This window comes from Cupressus sempervirens, chromosome 3 (genome assembly GCF_028749045.1).
Source record: "Cupressus sempervirens isolate cs-2001-9-10 chromosome 3, ASM2874904v1, whole genome shotgun sequence".
NCBI classification, from domain to species: domain Eukaryota; kingdom Viridiplantae; phylum Streptophyta; class Pinopsida; order Cupressales; family Cupressaceae; genus Cupressus; species Cupressus sempervirens.
The window spans coordinates 856,184,147-856,205,884 of record NC_143120.1 but is presented as its reverse complement, the minus strand read 5'-3'; the positions used below and the strand labels follow the sequence as shown (position 1 = coordinate 856,205,884).

Here is a 21,738-nt window from a genome sequence, read left to right as displayed (position 1 = left end):
TATTTGTGTACCAAAACAAAATAAAATTAATTCACATTTTGATACGAAAAGGAAAATTTCGCCAATAGAAATTAATTTTCTCCCTTGCCTCAAATGAAAAGATCGCCTTCAATTAGAAATTTTTTCTACATATTTAATGTCGAATTTGCCAACATTTTACAAATTTTTCTTAGGAGGGATTTCTTAAAGTTATCCCTACTTTTTTGTTCAAAGTTAGCCTAATGTGGGTGTCCATATTCTAATTCCAAGATGTATTTGAACATTATTTTTGGATTGTCTTGCTTTGTGTGATCTACTAGCTTTATAGAAAATGTGGGCTCATTCACACGAGTGAGTAGTTATCTACCTATAGGTTGAGGCATACAATCATCCGTAGATGTAGTCTTGCAATCCCAAAATAGCATGCCTACTTATTTTTGTACTCATCAAGTATTTAATCACGGTCCCATCGGATGGCAACAAGGATCACACAAGGCATGATTTACCCTTTGAGCAAGCTAGGAATGATTGCACTAATTTTTCGATTTGCGACATAAAATGTGGGCAGAGATTTGGCGTTCATTTATGTACGACCACTATTGCAGCTTGGCTATTGTGGGTTTCAATTCTCCCACACCAAGGAGGGATGCTACAAACTAAGACACTACATTATAATTCGCCCTGTATCATCATCAAAGATCAAGTGATTTTCTCCAAAAATCACTGACTACAGCTATGATCAGATTTTTTGGTATTTGGTCATGCTCCTTAGACTATTAGAGTCAAACCTAGAAAACCTTGTTCTTTTTTGTTCACAGTTAGCCTAATGTGGGTGTCCATATTCTAACTCCAAGATGTATTTGAACCAAAGTAACAAGAATCGGAATCGGATCAGAATCGGCAAGGCCGAATCAAATCGTGAATCGGCCATGAATCGGAATCGAATCGGCCATGAATCGGAAAATTTAAAAAACCCTTGAAATTTAGTGAGTAACTTATTTCATAAACCCTTTATCGCTGATTCGATTCACCGATTCACAAAAAATCGTTTGGCTTGAATCGAATCGCCAAATCGCGTGAATCGCATGAATCGCCGTGATTCTTGGAACTATGATTTGAACTCTATCTTTGGATTGTCTTGCTTTGTGTGATCTACTAGCTTTATAGAAAATGTGGGCTCATTCACATGAGTGAGCACTTATTTTCCTGTAGGTTGAGGCATACAATCGTCTATGGATGTAGTCTTACAATCCCAAAATAGCATGCCTAGTTTTTTTTATACTCATCAAGTATTTAATCAAGCAGCCACCTTGGACGACAACAAGGATCACACAAGGCATGATATACCCTTTAAGCAAGTTAGGAATGAATCTAAGTTGTTGATTCGGATTCGGGGCAAATTTGGATTCTAGCTTCGGGTTTGTGGGTTCAAGCAATTTTTTTTTCCCGTTTGGGTTCGTGAGTATAATACACACACACACACACACACACACAAGTGAGAGAGAAACATGCATAGTTGCAAACAAAGTCATTTCACAATATCAACAATTGTTGCTTGGTCATTGATCAATGCCAAATGTCAACGATAAACATTAAATACTCACTCATTAATCTATCTTCATAATTGCAAAGAAAATTATACATTGAATTTCTAAATTAAAAAATGAAATTGCAAAACATAGACTCGTTCATCAAATAATACATTGAATTACTATATTGCAAAATAAAATTGTAAAACAAAGGCTAGTTCATCAAATAATAAGTTTGAAACATGATGATAGATGACAAGTGTTTACTAGCTTATCAATAATCATAGTATCAAATGCACTTCAAGGGTCAAACGGATCATCATAAAATGAGAGATCAATGGCTTCATCCCCAACTGCAACTATATCTAGATCTTCATCATTGGAAACCAAACTGGTTCCACTAGTCACATATACTACTATATCATCATCCTCCTCAACATAAGGGATTAGATGAGTGAAATGTTTTTTATTAAGTTCCTTTTAGAGTTACATAAGAAAACAATTAGAAAAACACTCTTTAAAATTGTTTTAGCCTCGGGTTCACTGTGAGTTCATCTGGGTTCACTCCAGCAAGGACCCTGATGAACCCACAGTCCAAACTAAGGACCCCACCCAAACCCGTAGCAAACCCGGGGGCAAATCCGGACCCATGTGGACCCCGACCCAGATCCGGGCAACAGGGGACAAATCTAGCTTCTTATAAATGAATGCACTAATTTTTTGATTTACAACATAAAATTTGGGAAATATTTAGCAAAAATTTGGCATTCATTTGCGTACGACCACTATTTCAGCTTGGCTATTGTGAGTTTCAGTTGTCCCACATCAAGGAGGGATGCTACAAACTAAGACACTGTGTTATAAATCACCTTGTGTTGTACTCAAAGATCAAGTGATCCGCTCCAAAAATACACTGGCTGTAGCTACGATCAGATTTTTTGGTGCTTGGTCATGCTTTTTAGACATTTATTAGAAATCAAACCTAGAAAACCCTATTCTTTTTTCTTCACAATTAGCCTAATGTGGGTGTCCATATTCTCTAATTCCAGGACGTATTTGAACACTATTTTTGGATTGTCTTGCTTTATGTGATCTATTAGCTTTCTAGAAAATGCGGGCTCATTCACACGAGTGAGCAATTATCTACCTATAGGTTGAGGCATACAATCGTCTGTGGATGTAGTCTTGTAATCCCAAAATAGCATGCCTAGTGTTTTTTGTACTTGTCAAGTATTTATCCAACAGTCCCATTGGATGACAACAAGGATCACACAAGGCATTATTTACCCTTTAAGAAAGCTAGGAATGAATGCACTAATTTCTAGATTTACAACATAAAATTTGAGCAATGTTTAACACAAATTTGGCATTCATTTGTGTACGAGCACTACTGCAAGTTGTCCATCATATCAGCTAATGGCTCTCATAAAATTCAGTAATAATAATAATTCTAAATGCTTCCTTAGTAGGAAACACACTAGGGACATACATTTGCATCAAGTGAGAAATCCAAGGTTGCCTTTCTTAGTGCACCAATTTCTGACTAGGCTACTTGACTTCATTGTCATCAATGATTATAAAATATAAAATAACAAGCCTTTAAACAAAATAATTAAAATTTTATTTTTGTTTAAGTGGTATGGGTAACTCTATCAAGGCTATGGACACCTAGCAAGCAATAGAGCTATCTTTAGCGAAAATCAAAGAGAATCTTTTGAGGCTATGGAACCCTATCTGCTAGCAAGGTTTTAACCTAGCTGGCTTTGTAGGATGAACCCATTATGTAGCCTGATGCAAACAAAACCTCTACATGTTTTCATCCTAGTGAATGAAGGAAAATGAGCCAAAATGCGCACACAAAAGATTGAAAGCCTTAAGCAACATGTCATGAAAGGCAACCTAGCATGGGCTTCAAATAAAGAAAATCTCTATCTCTACAAGACTTTATGAGAATCTTGTTTTGTAAATCTAAAAGAATGCACAAATTCCTTTCTTTCTTCTTGAACAACATATGTTGTGGTTTCTCAACTCGCCTCATTTGTTGAGTTGATGTCTAAGTTCATTTGTGCCCTTGGTATCCTACTAAAAACTATGATGTTGTTGTCAATCGTCACTTCTTGTACATAGGCATGTCCCTCTATGAACTTGAGAGCCCTATTTTGCATGAGCCACATGTTTCCCTAGCATGTTTCCCTAAAGGAGCCCTTCAACTATAGGTTTTAAATTGTTGTCTATCCACTTCGAGTCCATAGTGACCATTTACGACATTTAGTTTTCTCTATATATCTTCCACTTTGGATAAATCTAAACCCGCAAATACTAATGCTTGTTTGTAGTGTAGGAATGGTGGTGGACTCATTGTTTGAATCAGTTTTAAATGAATTATATGAGTTTCTAATGATTAAAAGTGCAATCAAAACAAGCGCAATTTGACTATAAAGGCACCATTAGCCAAAAACTATTGTGACGTGGGTTGAGAAGATTGGGCCGCATTTCTAGTATATTTGGCAAGCTTTATTTATTCCTTCTTGCAATGATGTGCACAATTTATTGGTTTGCCCAACCAAAAGTTCAGGGCCACCCTCTACAACTAGATATCCCTACTAAGTTGCCAAGCTGTAGATAAAATCCACCATGAACACAGTGAAAGAAAAGAACAACTATTTCTATGAAGGCTTCAACTCCATCCACGTCATGTCAGTTCCTTCATAGCTTCATGCCTATAGAACACGACAATGTTCATATCCCACAACCCACAATAACCATGAAGTTTATCATGCGTCATATTGTAGCATTTCCTTTAGGGTATATGTGTAGTTGCTCTCCTTGTAGTGCATTGGTACCCCATGTCGCAATCTCTAATGATTGCTCTATATTGCTAGACGGTCGAACAACAACTTTTCTAAAAAGCTTTTTAGAATTGCTACATCTTGCCTTAGTGCCTTGCCAAGGGCGTATTCTAGAAGTAGGATGGCCCCTCTTATATTGATACAGTACATGTTTGTTATCTCAAAAATAGCAAGTCAACTTCTAACAATTTTTGGGTGGAGAAAGTTGCAAATATTGTTGTGTGGCTTTTGCACATGCAAAAAGAATACTATCCTTCCATAGAGAGGATCATGACACGCACACACCCCATGTTGTTTTCCTAAGGATACAATTTCAAAGCAATTACAAGCCCACGTCCAAATACAAGGAGGGGGTGAACATTATAGGTGGCAACACCTTGTGTGTGATACCAAAATGATAAAACAATGGCTTGTAAGTAGTTACAACAATCAACATGATAGTGCGTACAAGTGAGGGAGATAGAAGAACCTTTTTGCTTTCTCTACTTCCTCTACTTTAGGGGTTAGTCACTACATTAAAGTAGACAAGGTGCCTTGTTTTAGGGGTTTGGTTTTCAGTATTCAAAATTGTTTAAGACTCGTATTATGATAAAGAAATAAATTTGTAGCATTGTTTTATTACAACACATTTTTATTGCTATCAAAGTTGTGGCTCCAATAAGAGATCTTTGCATTACATTCTATTCTTAATGGAAATCAATGTATAGAACTATGTTTCAAAGCCTTTTTCGTGTGATAACTCTTTCTTGGTACCATCTTAAGTCATTTTGCATAGTATCATCAAAGGAGTGTTCATTTCTTGCTTGGTTTTCAGAGCTTCTAAGTCAACTAATATGAATTAGTGGATAATGTCACAATTTGCAGACTCAGATTCAAAGAGTACTCAGCAAGCCCAAATATTTCAACTTGGAGAAAACTCAACAAAAACCTAGTGAAAACTTGGCAACTTAGAAAGAACTAAAAATTAAAATATCTGAATGAAACATATTCTTTCAGTAAAATCAAAAGTAACATGGGGACGCATCCCCGCCCTTTTTCCCCTATGCACCCAAGACGGGGTGCACCCAAGACAATGGGACGACAATCTTGTGTCCCTAACGGTGCCACCATTGGGCTGCCATCTAGGGGCGAGAACAAGTCCCCTAACCCCTCTAGGGGATTGCTGGGTGTGCCCTATCCAACGAAAAAATTAAAGTTTGTTTAAAAAAAGTACACATGATTTAATATTCTATTCGGTGTATTGAATATCATATCATGCTGCTCAATGTAATCATCTCTATACTGAGATACTCATACTTTTGATATCTATAACTATTGTTATTTACTATTTATACAATAGAATTAGAACTCTTTCATTTGTTGATTCGAGTATTTAAAATTTTAATATTTATTCTAGTGTTTTGGAACTCTACAAGTCTAAGGCAAAGACGCACTTTCCGAGGCAAATAGCCTTTGGACTCGGACTTGGCCGAGTCTTGGCAGAGTCCGCGAGGACTCTCTAAGTCCAAGGACTTGCCAAACTCGCCGAATCCCGAGCCCAGGACTCTCGCCGGCAACAAAGGTCATAAAGTGCAAAAATTAAAATAAACAAAGACTTAAGTTGCAATTTTTCGGTTGTTATAACATCTATTTGACCTAAAAAGGTCATTCCACCATTTACTTATGCTTGTGATAGAGAGGAAAGAGTTAGAGAAGAGTATTGGGGTTTTGAGAAAGAAATTAGCAAACCGGTTGGCTCTCCCGTATCGATTGCTGATAGTTTGTGCAACTTTGTAGCTTGCACTTAAGCATTGAGAGGAACTTAAGGAAGCATTTGGGAGAGGCTTCTACAAACTTATTTACATTTCCATTGTTTGACTTTGTGCAAATTTGAAGAGGTACGCAACAAGTTGCATTTATTTGTGTTGTTTCGTAATATGTTTTATATTCAAACTTTTTACTTTACATTTTGTTTACATTTGTTTTAGTCTATACTTTTAGTATCTACTATTTAGAATTTAGAATCTAGATTTATTCTAATTTATCTTGATGACAAACTTCAAGTAAGAAGACCCCAAAGTTTAAAAATATGATTTGATGCTAACATTTTTCTATTTATAATATATTCATATTGCAGCAGCAAACACACTGACATTGTGCCTCAAGGTTAGACTTGTGGAAGTGGAACTAGGCCTACATTTAACCCTGATGCAGACCCAGTTGCAATAGCAAGGGATAGGGCTTGGAAACATGCCATCTTGGGCCACAAAAAAGTTGTTGTTACATGTTGGCATTGCAATGTAATATATAACAGGGGAGGCATAAATAGATTGAAGTATCACCTAGCACATATACCTAGGCGTGATGCTAAAAAATGCAAAGATGTACCCTAAGATGTTATGCGAGACACGCAAACTCTTCTAGGGGATAAAATGGAGAAAAAAGATAACTATGGTAAAATACAATTACAAAATGTATTAAATTAAAAATTGATACCTTGAAAGAGAAACTGCATGATTTTATAGCGAAAACTAAATGTCAAAAACACCTTTAAGCAGCATTTTATAGGCATCGACTTTTTCAACCATTTTTTTTTGGTCTATAGAAATGCAAGAGTTAAGCATTTGAGTACTCGCCTAGCGAAAAAAATAGAGTACTCAACAACTCAGGGAGTAATCAGACAGTTTGCAAACTATGGATAATGTAATCATGCCACGTGCTTTTTCCATCCCATGGTATATCGCAATCATAAATCATATTATGGTTTGTAAACAAAGAAATGTAAAGTGTTGGAAGAGCTTTGCATTTGGCGTATCACCTTAATATAATGTTCTTTATATTTCTCTCTCTTCCCTTTCCTTTCCCTTTATTCGAAGAGTTAGCTTCTAAAATCGTAGAGGTTGTTTCACAAAACCACACTCAAGCCCCGCATTTGTGAAACTTCCAAACTGGCCTCAATAAGTGCAAGATTCACAGGTCAATATGCTCTACCATTTTCATATGCTCTACCTCATTTCAATAAAAATAGTTGAAAGGCAAGTAAAAATAATTGTTGCATAATTCAAACACACACCTTATTCTAATGCAAAATCCTAGTAGGCTTAGGCCAACAGCTACCTCATACTCCAATTGGAAAGAACAGCTTCCATAGTCCATTTAGAGCCCAATCGAAAACATTTGTTGGCTTCCAAATACAAGTTCTCAGCTTCTTCTTTTCTGCTTCTCTACTTTTAATTGGGGCTCAAAGACGGCTTCTATTTCTGCTTTTCACAGTCATGGAAGAGTCCTTTGTCAGCGAAGATTCTGGAGCAATCTATCCATCCAACAATCCATCATCCCTATATATAAGTGTTACATCCCAAAATATTGACTTGATTAGAATAAGTTATAGTCGTTGAGATGATTATTTAAAACTATCGTTTTCTTGATCATGTGAAAAGAGAAAGTTATAATTAACCGTTTATTTCATGTGAAAGTGGTTGTTATAGTACCAGTTTATGAAAATGGTAGTTAACCATTATTTTATTTTATTTACTTGTTATTGATTATGGAAGTTAATCGTTGCTACAGTTATTTTTGTTATATATTTTAATATTGATTTAAATGGGAGAACTTGTTATTATTGTGGAATTGTTGTACTAATGTTTGCAGGAGCAGACGAAGGGGAGAAAGCATTTCTAAACGGGATTTAAGGAATGGGGCACTATTCTAGTCCATTTGTTCAATCACCAAGTATGACCTCTAACTACCTTGGTAAGGATCTAACGACTTCACAATAGGGTACACACATTGGAAACACATGAGCTACTTGGACAAACATATAAAACATATATATTTAATCATAATCAAATCCATGATCAAAACCATTATCTTTGTTGTTTTGTCCTATCATCTCTAGTTCTTTCTTTTCTTTTATCATCACCTATATATATACGCATATATATAAATGTATGATACCACCAAGATAATAAAGTAATATCTATAGTTCGTACTTATTAATATGTGTGTATATATATACATGTGCATACATCAAGAGGATATGATTTTATGATAAACCATATCCTCTAAACTACACATGTATATAATTATATGTATTTTAATGAGTGCGACTATAGATACAATAATAGCACGATGAAATCATTTAGAAATTATATGTGTGTGTGTATAAATGTTTTTCAATAGAGCTCTTTTATAAATCAACTCGTATTTTTGTACTCCCTTTGATAGGCGACCATTTACACTTGGTACCTCTTTTCTTTTAAATCGGTGACCTTGAAAACCAATGGTCTTGGAATGTAACTGCCACCTTGAGTTGCGGCTTGCTTGAGCCTAAAGGAGATTTAAAATTTCACATATGTCTAGAGACAAAATTCTACTTCCTTTTCTCTGCTCATACTATTTATTTCTACACCGAGCATAATACCTTTGACTAAAGCACAGGTTTCTCCATAATCAATAATCACATTTCATTCATAGTTGAGTCAGCTTGAGCCGTTCGGTGGAGGCATCTCTGAATCTCACAAGGCATTCACTCAGGTTATGTTCAGTGTTCATATACTCCATTCTTTATATCTCTAAATCGATGCAATAATTTCTAGATGGATTAACTATCCATTCGACCTTTATTAATTATGCATCAGTTGTATGTTCAATGTCTACATGCTCAACTTATGTTTTGTCGATCCCTTTTTTATTCAAGATCCATGAAAACTATTAATATCAAAAGGGGGCTAATATACAATATGAAACATTTTCACAAAGAACAAGTCCTTTCTTTCTTGTGTTTACGTTTGTGATTTTGTCTTTTGTTTTATCATGTGTGGTTGTGAGTTATAAGAAACAGCATGATGCCTAAATTGAAGTACATTTTCCATCAGTTTGTTACTAGCAGTGTACCCACCAATGGATTGGAATCCCTGAATAACGAAGTTGAACTATACCAAGGACTCACCCTAGCTAGAATAGCCAATGAAAGGGGGTGAAGAGGAAAAGAAATCCCTGCAAAGGAAAGAACAGAAATCAGAACTTCCATATATGAAAACATGATAAATTTTATAATAAACTTCTACAGAATACCCAAGTAAGCTCATGTTTGTCCAATATATATACCTTGTTGTCAAGTCGAGCAGTGGTGACCAGGTATTAGAAGCCCATCTAAATCCTTGGCCAAGGTCGTTTAGAGGCATGCTTGCCTTTCATTTGATCACATGATGTTGGTGGTGCCAATTAATCAGGCATGCCCTCCTATTACTGAGCGGACATTCTAAACACCGATAAGCTCGGATGGCTAGACTATGGTGCCCCAAACCTAACCCCAGGGTAGGGAGGTTCTTTCTTGTTAAAAGATTGTGTGGGGATTAATAAGGTCTGTGGTTGGGAGGTTAAGCCTATGTGAATGTTTCTCCTCTTATTAGAAAGTCGAGACTTGCACAATGTCTTCAAATACCCCCGCTAGATTTTGTATGTTTCTTTCTAGACTCTATCTTGCAAGTTCAATTCTTGTAATTATTATATAATTCATGAAATGTATGGAAATGATTTAGTTTTCCTTTAACTGTTATGGATATCTGTTAGTTATTTCAGTTATGATAGATTTATGCAGTTACTTTCACATGAAATGGATTATAAGGTGTAAAGGATGTCTATTTCGGTAGTATGGTTTACTTTCCTAACTGTTTTTACATTTCTTTGGATTTCTGTTTTAAGATACGAATTTCAGAATTTAGTATTTATTTTTCAGTCTAGTAATTTGGTATGTTACAATAAGTTGGCATTCCTATAAGGTTTGCATCTGTCCATCGAAACCTCGATTCCAAGGTCAACTTCTTCCCTATTTTTATTTCAGAAAATGACTTGCATCCACACTTTTCCTATCCTGTCGCAATTACCTTTACTTTGTGCTATTACTCCAATGACCATTTGAATTTCAAGTATAACGAGATCTCTCAGAAGTTGAATCTAAATTATATTGTATTTCTACTGGTGATTACACTTTATCTCATCCATTCTCACGTCTTAACATCAAGTAGAAGCATCAAGGTTAGGGTACACTTTCTTGGCTTAGAAATAAAACAAACATTGATTCTGACAATGAGTATTGTTAATGATTTTCAAAAGGATATAATGATAATGTATTCACATCAGAAATACTTTAATTCTTCCTTTACTCATTTCCATGTAGAAGGTATTAAAACTGGCTATGATATAATTGCAAAGTCTTGAGTAAAGAATATTCACAAAAAGAAAAATAAAAAGACATGATGCAAATGGAAAACCATACTTACACCAAGCAGTTTGTCTAGAACAAAGCTAAGTTCAATAGCTCCAATCCATTCATGTGATCCAATAAATAAAGGCTCCTTATCACCAATTTCTACAAGAGTTTCTTGTATTTTTCTGGAAAAAGTTCAAATCAATTAACCATTTGGTAAGAGCAAACTGCAAAGTTTAGCCATTTTGAAAGAATGATAAATTTGAAGAAAAACCACTTAAACGTATATGTTTTACTAAAAAGGAAAAGCCATTTTTTTAAGATTAAAAACCTAAGGATACAGGATCACTAACTTCTCCATCTTTCTTTGTAATCAGCCTGTTTTTCATGTCAATACAATCCTATTTAACAAGCCTACCAAATAATTATTATATGTATGCTATGATACAATATTTCCAACAAATGTTTGACTACCAGAAAACTTGTTTTCGGGTGAAGTTGTTTTACTATAATATTTTTTTAGTGGAAGAGTCATTTAACCCATTGCAATCTTGCAGAAGTTTCATAGTTTTCTGTTACTATATTCTGTCACAGTTTATCAGATCTGGGTAAAATTATTCTGTTCTGCCAAAAATATCAATCTGAGTAAATAATTTTGTTATGGATTTGTATTGTTCTAATGGTCAATTCAGACACACCTTTGTACGGAATGAGCAGTGCAATGTATGGACAGCAAATTAAGGATACACCCCCTGTATGCAATCCCAAGCACATGGTCAAGCCTTCAAAAGGGAAACATTCATACAACTGACTCCGTATGGTTGTTACCTAACTCCTATGGTAGCTTTCTGCTCAAACTCGCTGTACGGTCAAACTATTGTGGCCTACGGTATGGTAATATGGCATACCACCCAAATACTCTCTATACAGTGGTGTGGCCAGGTTTAAGTGCGGTGAATGTATGGACTAGTGCCGTACGGTGCCTCTCACATCCACCACTAACATCTAAGTCACCCATACAACATCCACACATGGAGACTTAGACCGGAATGCCAATACAATATGTATGTACTTACCTATCTCCGATGTACAACCCTAGAAGCACAGATGAATAACCAATTCTGCACATATACTCAATATCTTAATAATACTAGTGCCAGAAAGTGAGAAGATCAACACCACAAAACAAACTAGAATACAGCATAGTAGAGAGAGGTGAACATTCACAACTGAAATTATATTTAATAATGGTACCGCTTCAAATTACAACAATATTGGAACAAGAGCTTAATAGGGTGAGGAGATACTCCCACCGAAATTGCAAATACCAAATAGGGAGGATCTTTCACCTCTGAAATGGCAAACAACAAATCCCAATGAGGATTCACACATATAAAGAAAATTACCAAACTCGCATACCTACAACAATAGCTTACTCGGCCTAAAATATGGAATTGAGAAACCTCCAGAAGAATGACAAATGTATTGACACAGCGAAAACACTACAGACAACAAAATAAAATAAAGGCGTCTGAGACATATTAATATTAATTTTGGGAACCATACACATGATTAATTAATTAAATAATTTAACAATTAGGGACACTACAGTACTCCCAGGCCAACAATTACTTGCCCTCAAGCAATTGCAGACTTAAATGCTCTATAATGACCCCTTCTCAGAGGCTGCCAATAATCAAAGTTTAATATCCATCTCTACATAGGTGACTTAATTAAATTTACGTAAACAATATTGGAATTGTAATGCATTTAGTAATTAACACAGTTAAACCATTGATTCCTTAGTTCCTTTCTATACCCATCCCAAGGAGAGTGTGGATTTACTTGTCCTAGGGTGCTTAACACCAATATATCCTCCGGTTTTAGTGCCCCTCTCTCTACACAACACCATCTACCAACTCTCTCAGTAGTATACTGAAATATAAGAATCGATTCAAACCACCTTAATCCCATTGCATTACAAGTTGAATACACTTATATAGAATTCATAAATATAATTTTCTTTAATACTTCCTTATGCCATAAATTATATTCTCTTTGCATCATTTGATTTAGGTATATATCAACATTGCATATCCACCCTCAATATATAACCACACACAATAAGATCGGTTTATACTTACATATGCAATATATTTATTGAATATATTTTAATTTTCTAGAATGCATATATCCGATTTACAAATATCATAGGACTCCCAGCCAAATGTCACACCTTAACTTGATGTTATAATTAGGGTCTCAAAATCAACAAACCATTCATTTCGGTATATCTACAAACGTTATTCATGTGGCAAACTATTCAACTTGGTATCTTGTTCTGTGCACTTTCATTGGTCTTTGCTAACTTTGTCTTCTCTTTTTCAATGGATGTAATGGTCTATTTATGACCTGGGTAGTGTTTCATCTGATTGGTCCTGCTGAGGACCCTCACTCCTATTTCATATTTTCTCACTATGGTTCGATGATGATGTGTACCCTTTCTCACTTATAACTCCTATAGTACCTCTCCATCAACCAACATGATTGGTATTATGTCAATTTGTTAATTATTTTCAATGTTTTACTTATATATTTATGTTTCATTGAACCAATTTTATATATATATATATATATATATATATATATATATATATAGTATGGATTAGTTATAATTTTTATAAGTTAGATTGATAAACAATCTTAAATAGTTACAATATTTTAATTATTTACTTATTATTAATATTGATTGATTGTGTATATATATCAATTACTTACAATGGTGACAATTGTGCCCTCATCCCCAAGGTTCTTGGCATTCGAAACATAAGTTCTTTCTTTTATGCTCTTCTTTTTCTTTTTCTAAGCGCAAGTCTTTGTGGGATTCTTCTTTTTTGCAGAAATTGTCTCTCATAGGATCCATCTCTTTTGTAAAATGTCTTAGTATGGCTATTTGTTGATCTATTGTTTGATGAAGATTCTAAATTCAATATTTCATTGAATGCATCTCTAATAACCCTCACCATATTATAACTTCAACAACTCCAATATTTGCTAGAAATCAGTTGTTTGGCATTCTATCAAACACTTGGCAAGCAACTTAATAGCACTGATACAAATTCCAAGTACTATCGGTACACCATTTACCCCAATTACAAATAATTTAAGGATAAAGGCAATTTCGGAATAACAATAATGATTGGCAAACCAATTCAGATTTCAAGGAAATATTTTCCAAATCGTTTGCTAGGTCAAATGAACGTTAAAATTCTGAAATTCTGAACAAACACTAGTTCTGAAATTTATTGCAAATATATTCTTCAAACTAATTATGAAATCGGAATTTCAATATGAATTGCTTGGACCTTATGTTCACTACATAACAATTGCAAATTATTAGACCACTATTAAAGGAGCAGCAAATCTGAAAATGCCAAACTCCAAAAACCAGAACTCCACAATTTTGAACACAGGTATGCAATTATGTTTGCAAATTTCAAAGATGCCCAGAGCCCAACAGCAGTATTAATCTAGTCTCCAATGCCAAATCAGTCCACTCTCTGAAATATCAGAACCGAAACTTCAATCAAAAATTTCCTCAACCAATAGCCACCTCCTAGAAACAGCAAAAACTGTAATGTCCCCGTTTTTGCCAAGTCTATGCAATTGATGGAGTTAGCTCATCATAGCAACCCTCATGAGCTGACAGGGTGTTTTGTGGGTCCCAGCTATGGATTTACTATTTTTAGTAGGTCTATTTTTGGTAGTGTGTGGGTGGCTTCAGCAGTTGGTTGTCACCTGCAGTAAATTAAGTTAATAATTGCTTGAGCTCTTATTTTTTCATTAGTTATTAAGTTGCATTATTATAATAATGTTTATATTATTATAATAAGGACATTAATGCTATTTCTAAAAAGTGTGTTCGAAAATTTCTACTCTTGAGTTCTTTTAGGAAACTTTCACAATTTCTGAAGTCGAGCTTTATAGGAAACTTTGACCAACGACGGATTATAAATGAAAGCTCATTCCAATGGGAAAAGCACACTTGAATATATATTTGTTTTTTCTACCTTTGTGGCTTTTTTCTAATTTCTGACTTGTGAGCCCTTGAAGTATAAGGGTCTCGTCTGAGAAGTTCTTGGCAATTGTGCTAAAGTATACAATGGGCCAACATTCTCCTATTGTATTCTTGTGGCTAAGGAGAATAATCTAGAATTATATATTTTCTTCCTCATATTATCTGGCTAGGGTTTGAAAAATTTCTGAGTTTTTCATTGACATTTGTGTTGAGGCAAACATTTGTCAAAATTTCCTGCTATAACTATTGTATTTAAAGAGTTAGTTGTCTGAAGGGATTGGGCTGAAATAGAACCATGACACCTAGCAATTAAAGTGAATTCATTTGAGAATACTATTGGTTACGGTTTGTGACTTTGGATGCACGTATGGCACTGAATATCATTCACAAATTTGGACTAGGCATTTGTTGTGGCTAGTAAGGCATTAGTTTTCCACCTAGGAAATCGTGTATGCCACCTGTGAATTCTGATTGACATCTGACATCAATCCCTTTACTTGTTGATAACACTTGGATGTTGATTTTGTTGTTCCAGCTTTGATGTGGAGGATTGGGTTGTGTTGTAGCTGGAGATGCAAACATTGGAGCTGCAACTAACACATTTTGAATGTCCACTCATCTGCCAACACATGCGATTATGATACAACAAACAGGTTCCATTTTCAATTAAAATATTGGAATTTTGGGTCATGTAATTGGTCTAAATCTTGTTTGTCTTTACCAATAAAATCCAAGGTAATTTTGGAGTCTTTTCTAGACATAGCGTTTCCCTTGCATTCTCATATATTGTAGAAAATTACCTAAAAAAGAGAATATTTTAAAACACAAGAAAGAAACTTGTTCATTAGCATACTTAGTTCGACTGAGGAGTATATGGGGTCTTTACAAAAACACAAATAAAGAGACATCAAAAGCATATAGATTCAATCACCCAACACAGTTGAATTCAGCTTGACCAATCTATAGTATTACATCTGCCACAAACTCTCAGCACTAGTGATTTATAACACAAGAGGAAGGATGCTCAATCCAATGCAATCAAAGTCAAACTGCAATCTGCTATAACTCAGCAGCAGATGAAATGCAGAACTCAAAGATTCCAAACCCTCTTAGGAAATATCAAGCAATAAACAGTATCTCCCAACCACAATATATACAACAAGAGATGATAATAATAATTTTCAGAACATAAACACAAATAAAGAGACATCAAAAGCATATAGATTCAATCACCCAACACAGTTGAATTCAGCTTGACCAATCTATAGTATTACATCTGCCACAAACTCTCAGCACTAGTGATTTATAACACAAGAGGAAGGATGCTCAATCCAATGCAATCAAAGTCAAACTACAATCTGCTATAACTCAGCAGCAGATGAAATGCAGAACTCAACGATTCCAAACCCTCCTAGGAAATATCAAGCAATAAACAGTATCTCCCAACCACAATATATACAACAAGAGATGATAATAATAACTTTCAGAACTTGAATCTACAATACCTCAGCTATGCATTAAAGGCGCAACCTAGCTTTGAAACCCTTATAATTAGCAAGGGCAACAAAATTTAGAACCACAAAAACACCACAAACGCGACAAAAGAAAATTAATATTCAAGCGTTCTCTTCTCAAAAAATGGGCTTGTATTTATAACCTCCAGATGCCCTTTTTGTTGTCAAAATGTAATTTCGCTCAAGAAGCTTCACCACACAACATTAATTAGAGGCTTCCATTAGATTTTTTCACTTGACTTGGGTTAACTAATTAATAAATAGCTCTTTCCAATGATAACTCAACCCTCAACTAAAGTTAAATTATAACTTTATAATAAGCCATTTAATAATAATTTGGCCACTAAAAATATAATATCTCCCCAAATACTCATCATTTAAATATGTCATTTGAAATAGGAGTCATACCTATTATTTTTCCATGTTAGTAATAACCCTCACCAGATTATAACTTCAACAACTCCAATATTTGCTAGAAATCAGTTGTTTGACATTCTATCAAACACTTGCCAAGCAACTTAATAGCACTGATACAAATTCCAAATAATTTAAAGATTAAGGCAATTTCTGAATAACAATAATGATTGGCGAACCAGTTCAGATTTCAAGGAAATATTTTCCAAATTGTTTGCTAGTCCAAATGAACGTTAAAGTTCTAAAATTCTGAACAAACACTAGTTCAGAAATTTATTGCAAATATATTTCTCAAACTAATTATGAAATCAGAATTTCAATATGAATTGCTTGGACCTTATGTTCACTACATACCAATTGCAGATTATTAGACCACTATTAAATAAGCAGAAAATCTGAAAATGCCAAACTCCAAAGACAAAAATGCAGACCTCCACAATTTTGAACATAGGTCTGCAATTATGTTTCAAGATTTCAAAGATGCCCAGAGTGCCGATTGCTTGGGCTGCCCAACGGCAGTGTTAATCCAGTGTCCAATGTCAAATCAGTCCACTCTCTGAATTATCAGAACCGAAACTTCAATCAGAAATTTCTTCAGCCTATAGCCACCTCCCAACAACAGCAAAAACATATAGATTCAATCGCCCAACACAGTTGAATTCAGCTTGACCAATCCACAGTATTACATCTGCCACAAACTCTCAACAGTAGTGAATTATAACACAAGAAGGATGCTCAATCCAATGCAATCAAAGTCAAACTCCAATATGCTATAACTCAGCAGCAGATGAAATGCAAAACTCAGAGATTCAAAACCCTCCTAGGAAATATCAAGCAATAAATAGTATCTCCCAACCACAGTATATACAGCAAGAGATATTAATAATAATTTTCACAACATTAATCCACAATACCTCAACTATGAATTAAAGGCACAACCCAGATTCGAAAACCTTATACTTCAACAAGGGCAACAACATTTAGAACCTCTAAAAAACCACAAAAGCAACGAAAACAAATAAATATTCAAGCGTGTTTTTCTCAACAAATGGGCTTGTATTTATAACCTCTAGATGCCCTTTTTCTTGCCAAAATGTAACTTCACACAGAAAGCTTCACCACACAACATTAATTAGAAGCTTCCATTAGATTCTTTCACTTGTCTTGGCTTAACTAATTAATAAATGGCTCTTTCCCATGATAACTCAACCCTCAACTTAAGTGAAATTATAAATTTAAATTAAAAATTTATAATAGATCATTTAATAATGTAATAATAATTCGGCCATTTAAAATATAATAACTCCCAAAATACTCATCATTTAAATATGTCGTTTGAAATAGGAGTCATACCTATGATTTCTCCATGTGACCATATACACTATTCAAAAATAGAAAGGGTCCATCTCAATCAACACCCCACTTACTACAAATAGTAAGTACACAAAACTAAGCCCAAACGAAGCCCAATCTGAACCAAACGAAGACCAACTTATAGCTTACTGAATTGTGGAGAAGATAAGACCTTCCCAAGCCAAGCCACTACCTCAGAAGACCCTCTGTCCACAATAATTAGCCTAGTGCATTGATCAACCCTTTAAGCGGTTCCTTTTATCCATCTATAAATAGATAAGTGAATCTATCCTCATCCATTTTTGTCAATCACACCGATATTCTTTCAAACTCATTAATGTAACTTAAAACTGTCTCATATTGTTTAGTATGTGTTAGTCTTTAGAAATCTTCTTGGGGATGTTTTCTATCAAATCTTTTCATAATTTTTGTTTTGAATCCCTTAAATGAGGTAATATTGTGATGACCATGGGTGTTGATCCCATAGTACCACCATTTACGTTCTATGACTGCTATAGAGAATGTAAAATTGGAATGCATCTTTTTCAATCATGGGGTTAAAGGTTAGGTAACTGTTTAGTGTTTGTAGCCAATCATGTGTTGGGATCCTTTCTGATCCATCAAAGTTCAAAATATCTACCTTATTTGCTTTATGCTTAAGATTGTTTTTTACTCTCCCATCTCTTATCTTCACAAAATTCCATAAATCATACTACTTCCCTAATATGAGGATCTAATTCTATATAGGCTCTTACTTGTCCTCAATTCAATTCATGGATTGTGCTATCCGTTCTTCTTCGCTTGGTATCTCTCCCCTGGGTAAGAATAGGGATTGTGGTATTTGAACCATGGAAGATACATTAATTTTCTCTGAGTTGTTTGAGCTAGTGTCTCTTATCTGGGTAAGTTTACCTCTCAGATTATTCCTAATTAAATTTCCCATATTTTGTAGTGCTTAAAGAAGTACTTGGTTTGACTTTTGGTTTGACTAATCAGAGTTTGGTTGTTTTTTCCATATAAGATCTCATTTCATTTGCTATGTCGCTCATGGTAGTTCATTTTGTCCTTCCCTCGTGAGTTTCCATAAACTTCTATTCACATGATGGCAAAATTATGCTCTAATACCACTTGTAATGATCCCTTCTTGGAGGTTGTCAATAATCAAAGTTTAATATCCATCTCTACATAGGCAACATAATTAAATTTACATAAACAATATTGGAATTATAATGCATTAAGTAACTAGCATGGTTAAACCATTGATTCCTTATTTCCTTCCTATACTTATCTCAAGGAGAGCATGGATATACTTGTCGTAGAGCACTTGACATCAATGTATCTTCTAGTTTTATTCTGCCTCTCCCTATACAACACCATCTATCAACACCCAGGAGTATAGTGAAAAATAAGAGAATCGGTTGAAACCATCTTCACACCTTTACATTACAAGTTATATACACTAATATAGAATTCATAATTATAATTTTATTTAATACTTATGCAATAAATTATATTCTCTTTGTATAGTTTAAGTATATATCAGCATTTCATATCCACCATCAATATATAACCACACATAACATATGGGGTATAATGATAAGATCTATTTATATTGAATTATGCAATATATACATTGAATATGTTTTAAAATTCTAAAATGGATATATCGGATTTACAAATACCGCGGGATTTCTTGTCAAATGTCAAACCTTAACTTTATGTATAATTGTGATCCCAATCTCCATGAACCATTAGTTTGGGTATATCTACGAACCTTATTCACGTGGCAACTTGTTCAACTTGGTACTTTGTTTTGTGCACTTGAATTGGTCTTTCTTGACCTTGTCTTCTCTTTTTCAATTGATGCAATCGTCTATTTCAGACTTTTGTAGTGTTTTGCCTGACTGGTCCTGTTAATGACGATCACCCCCATTTTAAAATTTTGCTAGTCTAGTTCGATGATGATGCACACCCTTTCTCCCTTATAACTCCCGTGGTACCTCTCCATCATATTTGAAATTATACTTATAGAATGTCAACTGACGTGGCTGGTATTACATCGATTTGTTTATTATTTTTTATGTTTTGCTTATTTATTTATTTTTGATTGAACCAAACATGCCCCATGTCATTTGATATGGTTAAGAGATCTATATAAATTAATAATATAGATTAGTTATAATTTTCATAGGTTAGATTGATAAGCAATATTAAACAATTATTATATTTTAATTATTTACTTATTATTAATATTCATTAATAGTATATATTGATTATTTACAATGGTTAGTTTATTTATTCTTATCGTAACTAATAATAGAAAATTGTATTTATATTAGTTATGGTTCATGGCATGCTCCTAAATTTGTTTGCCTCCCCAAGTGGCATCCTTGATCAGCAAGTCCTTTCATCACACTGTGACATGTTGCTCGACGACCTTCTTAAGGCACGAAAATTGGAAACCATTATAAATCTCACTCCCCTTGGGAGGTTCCAACTTGTAGGCAACTTTGCCCACTCTTTGAACCACTTTATAGTGTCCATAGAAACATTGCTTCAACTTCTTACCACATTTTCAGGGAAGATTGTTTGTCCTTCTAAAGTTAAAGGTATATGAGATCACCTACCTCAAAACTCTACTCAACCCTATGTTCGTCGGCATACACTACTATTGGCTCTAAGCCCGCTACAAGTTGTTCTTGAGAGATCTCAAGATATCCAACTCTCTTGTAGCTAGTCCTCGGCCCTCGATGAGTGACTGTCACCCAGTGCCAGATCCACAAATAACAAAGGCTCATAACCATACACCACTTTGAAGAGTGTCACATGTAATCGATCATGTTGTAAAGAGTGTTCTCTTAGATGCAACCAATGGACCCATGCCTTTCACTATGCTGAAACATAGTTCTAGAGGTAACCCTCCTTGGGACTTTTGTAGCAAGGATCGATCATAAATGTTTGTGTTTCTTCTTGGCACAGAAGGAACTAAATAAAAGGCAACAAAAGTGGATCAACAAGATTCACACTTATGACTTTGACATTGAGTACATCAAGGGGGAGGATAATGTAGTGACAGTTATACTTTCCAAGACACCAACCAACAATACTAATTGTGCTATGTCAGAAATTTCAGCTGATTGGAAGTCTCAACTATTAGTTGAGTGTTCTAGGAACACATTTGCATGTGAGATCATGAATGGGAAGGTTCAGGATGATGGATATTAGGTTATGGATGATGTCATCTATTACAAAAATAGAATTTACTTGGTCCCTAAATCTAAACTTAAGGAGCAGATTATGCATGTCGTTTATGATAACCCTATTGGTTCCCAAAACCGCAGATTGGAATCCTACGAGCCTCGCCTGCTCGATGCTGGAATATCCAACTAGTTAAGGCCAACTTGACAGGATTGATCGATGCGATCTAAATCCCTTGCTCTTCTGGCTCTGCAAGACCGAGGCGGGTGCACCTAATCCTGGATGAAATGCTTAGATCCAAGATGCTTAAAATAGATCGATTAGAACACGAATACAATAAAAGTTTCCCAAATGGCAAGAACTATAGGAAAACTTTAAACTTGCAATTTCTGAACTGAGAACAAAAGTAAATGATTGAAATAATGTTTAGATAAAAAATAAATATAGATTAATGCAACAGATGAATATATTAATTCCACAAAGGCAAGAAATGAAACATTTGCCAGCGTATGGATTATGAATTAAGAATAAAAGACCAGTGCATAATTAAATGGGCAATAGAGTCAATATTATTAGTTGAAATGTACAACTTTATAAAGTTTAATATATTTTAACTATAAACAACTTTAATAAT

At 34.6% G+C, this 21,738-nt stretch overlaps 1 protein-coding gene across 2 annotated transcripts in view; it reads right to left on the bottom strand.

The window, feature by feature from the left end:
* The window catches only part of LOC149569479 (Peptidase C78, ubiquitin fold modifier-specific peptidase 1/ 2), a 291,457-nt gene that overhangs the window by 75,124 nt on the left and 194,595 nt on the right, over positions 1-21,738 (bottom strand). For both annotated transcript variants that reach the window (XM_089822179.1, XM_089822178.1), the window contains one exon: positions 10,621-10,732. In XM_089822179.1, the coding sequence (XP_089678305.1) occupies positions 10,621-10,732 (112 nt within the window). The remainder of the gene's footprint in view (positions 1-10,620; positions 10,733-21,738) is intronic.